Source organism: Camellia sinensis, chromosome 5 (assembly GCF_055761805.1).
Source record: "Camellia sinensis isolate YWXY chromosome 5, ASM5576180v1, whole genome shotgun sequence".
Lineage (NCBI taxonomy): Eukaryota > Viridiplantae > Streptophyta > Magnoliopsida > Ericales > Theaceae > Camellia > Camellia sinensis.
The window spans coordinates 166,880,166-166,883,064 of record NC_138965.1 but is presented as its reverse complement, the minus strand read 5'-3'; the positions used below and the strand labels follow the sequence as shown (position 1 = coordinate 166,883,064).

At 37.9% G+C, this 2,899-nt stretch overlaps 1 protein-coding gene across 1 annotated transcript; it reads left to right on the top strand.

Annotated features, from left to right (window-relative positions):
* The first annotated feature begins 307 nt into the window (after positions 1–307).
* Positions 308–952, top strand: LOC145791854 (uncharacterized). Its single transcript, XM_082872306.1, has one exon. It carries the CDS (start codon positions 308–310, stop codon positions 950–952), a length of 645 nt encoding a protein of 214 aa, XP_082728432.1.
* Positions 953–2,899: the final 1,947 nt, after the last annotated feature.

The window sequence follows — 2,899 nt, the reverse complement described above, 5'->3', positions numbered from 1 at the left end:
ACAACTCAATATAAACCCAAGTTTGTCCATGGAATTTGACAAGAAGTAGGGTCCTAACAATATATATATATATATATATATATATAGTGGAATCTTCTATTTAACATAAAAAAAGGAATTTTTTTTTTTGTTAATCAGAAATGGCTACAGAAAGTAATGTTACGTCGAGAAATACTGCCCCTACACCCGTTGTGTCTACACCGGTTACTTTGATTCCAACAGTTGTTGGACATGGTTATGTTCCATCAATCATGGGGAAAAACCTGAAAAATTTACTAGTATAGATTTTAAGCGTTGGCAATAGAAAATGTTATTTTATCTGACCACCTTAAATTTGGCAAGGTTTTTAAGAGAAGATGCTCAATCTCTTAGTGAGAATGAAAGTGATACACAAGTTGTTGCAGTACTGGATGTATGGAAACATGTAGATTTTTTCTATAGGAACTATATCCTAAATGGATTGGATAACACATTATGCAATGTGTATAGTCCAATCAAGACTGTAAAAGCATTGTGGGATTCGCTTGATCGCAAATATAAAACAAAAGATGTCGGAACAAAGAAATTTGTTGTCGGTCACTTCCTTGATTTTAAGATGGCGGATTCCAAAACAGTGATCAATCAAGTCCAAAAACCTCAAGCTATCCTACATGAAATTCATGCAAAAGGAATGTCTCTAAGCGAATCTTTTCAAGTGACAACTATTATTGAAAAATTACTTCCGACTTGGAGGGATTTTAAAAACTATTTAAAACATAAATGCAAAGAGATATCACAAGAGGATTTGATTGTTCATTTGTGGATTGAAGAGCATAATCGTGGTTCTGAAAAGAAAAATGGACAACGTCTCATGGAATCAAAGGCAAACATTGTGGAATATAAGCCAAAGTTTAACAATAAGAAAAGGAAGCATCCCAGAGAGAACTCTAAGCAAGGTGTTAAGTGGAGATAGTCCGAATTTTAATGGCAAAATGGGATATTGTGCCAAGGATTGTCGCAAGAGGACTCAAGGGAACTACAAGAAAAAAACCTGCTCAAGCTAACTTAACTGAAGAAAAGAGTCTTTGTGCAATGGTTTCGCACCTGAATGTATCTGGCATTGTGTCTGAAGTCAATTTGGTGGACAACCCCAAAGCATAGTGGATGGACATAGGCTCTACTCGCCACATTTGTTCCAAGAAAAAGATGTTCTCATCATATCATGTAGCAGAATATGGAGAACAACTTTATATGGGGAATTCTTCGACTTCCAAAGTTAAGGAACGAGGGAACGTGGTGCTAAAGATGACATTAGGCAAAGAACTCATTCTCAAAGATGTGTTGTATGTACCAGATATTCGAAAGAACCTAGTTTCTGGATTTTTGCTGAGCAAGAATGGATTTAAATTTGTAACACCCTCAATTTAAGACATAAATCATTCATTATCAAGTTTCATGAACATAAGGGAAAGAATACATTTTCATTCATCAGAGTCTTCTTTACAAAAATAATACATGTTATCAACAAAGTAAATGCCCTACGGGCTTACAGCTTTCCAAGTTACCACTTGGTCACAACAAAAGAAGAGTTCTAACTCTTTACATAGAAGCCCTCGGCTTGAATTTACATTTAATCAACAAAATAAAATAACTAAACATGGAGCCTTCAACTCCTAAACCTCCTAAGCTAAGATCTTGGAGGCGACATATCACCTGTACTTGAAAAATGATGTCCCAAGTAGGGTGAGCCAAAGCCCAGTAGAGATATGCTAAACAACAAATGAGAATTAACTAAAACATTAGCATTCGATAAATGTTTAACACTTATGAACCATCTTAAACCTTTTCCATAATCAATCAACATTGATACCCACATTTCAATTCACTTCCGGTTATTACTCAAGTCAATTCATTAACATAATTCATTATCATAAGAACAATTCAACATGAGACTGCAACTCATTCATCAATACTTCAATTATAAACATCATTCATATATGCCATTTTACGGAACTACGTCCGAGGGAACCGGCACCCAAACATAAATAAGGTTTCGAGACTTTCACCCAGGACACTCTGGTCCATGGAGTCCATCCCCTATCTTCTCCCAAACAATGGAGTACATCCCCTATCTCCTCCTAGACAATGATACATATATAATGTATTTAAACATGTTGTCATATATAATGACCAATTAAATCACATATACAATGTTTTCTTCCAACCGTCATATCCAATGACATATTTCAATTGATTAGTTTCAATTTATCTATAGCGACCCCGGTCTTTTCTCTTTAAATTATTGTATCCGGACTTAGGTTCTGTGGATCCTGTCATTACTTATTGGTTGTTGTTGTCCTTTAATCTCTTTGTATTTGAGGTATAGGTTGTGTTGGGCGGGTCTGTTACAGGTTGGTTGATTTTGGATGCCAATAGGTGATGCCCAGATTTTGGCCTTCACGCTCGAGCGGAAGTTTTAACGCTCGAGCGGTCCCTTCGTTGTTGCTTCTCCGCTCGAGCGGGAATTTTGACGCTCGAGCGTGATTTTCCATCTCCCAGTATTTTGCTCTGCAGTTCTTCCGCTCGAGCGGTAGTTTTTACGCTCGAGCGTGATCCCTTGTTTTCGCTCCTCCGCTCGAGCGGTGAGTTTGACGCTCGAGCGGGTGCCAGCGCCTGCAAAACTTCTGGAAGGGTGCAATCGACGCTCGAGCGGCTTTCTTCACGCTCGAGCATGATTCTGTGTCTTACGCTCGAGCGGGGCTTTCTACGCTCGAGCGTAGAGTCGATTATATCAGTCCGTGATTTCACTTTTTGGATCACTTTTTGACCTACCTTTTCTTTCTTAACCTTTAAAAACCGCCATTTGAGAGTTTCTCTCTCTACTCTCACCTTCTCTCTAAGATTTGATCTATTCCTTGTG

Bases quoted from the DNA above. Each gene is read 5' to 3' on its own strand.
- LOC145791854 (XM_082872306.1), top strand. From the start codon at position 308: ATGTTATTTTATCTGACCACCTTAAATTTGGCAAGGTTTTTAAGAGAA.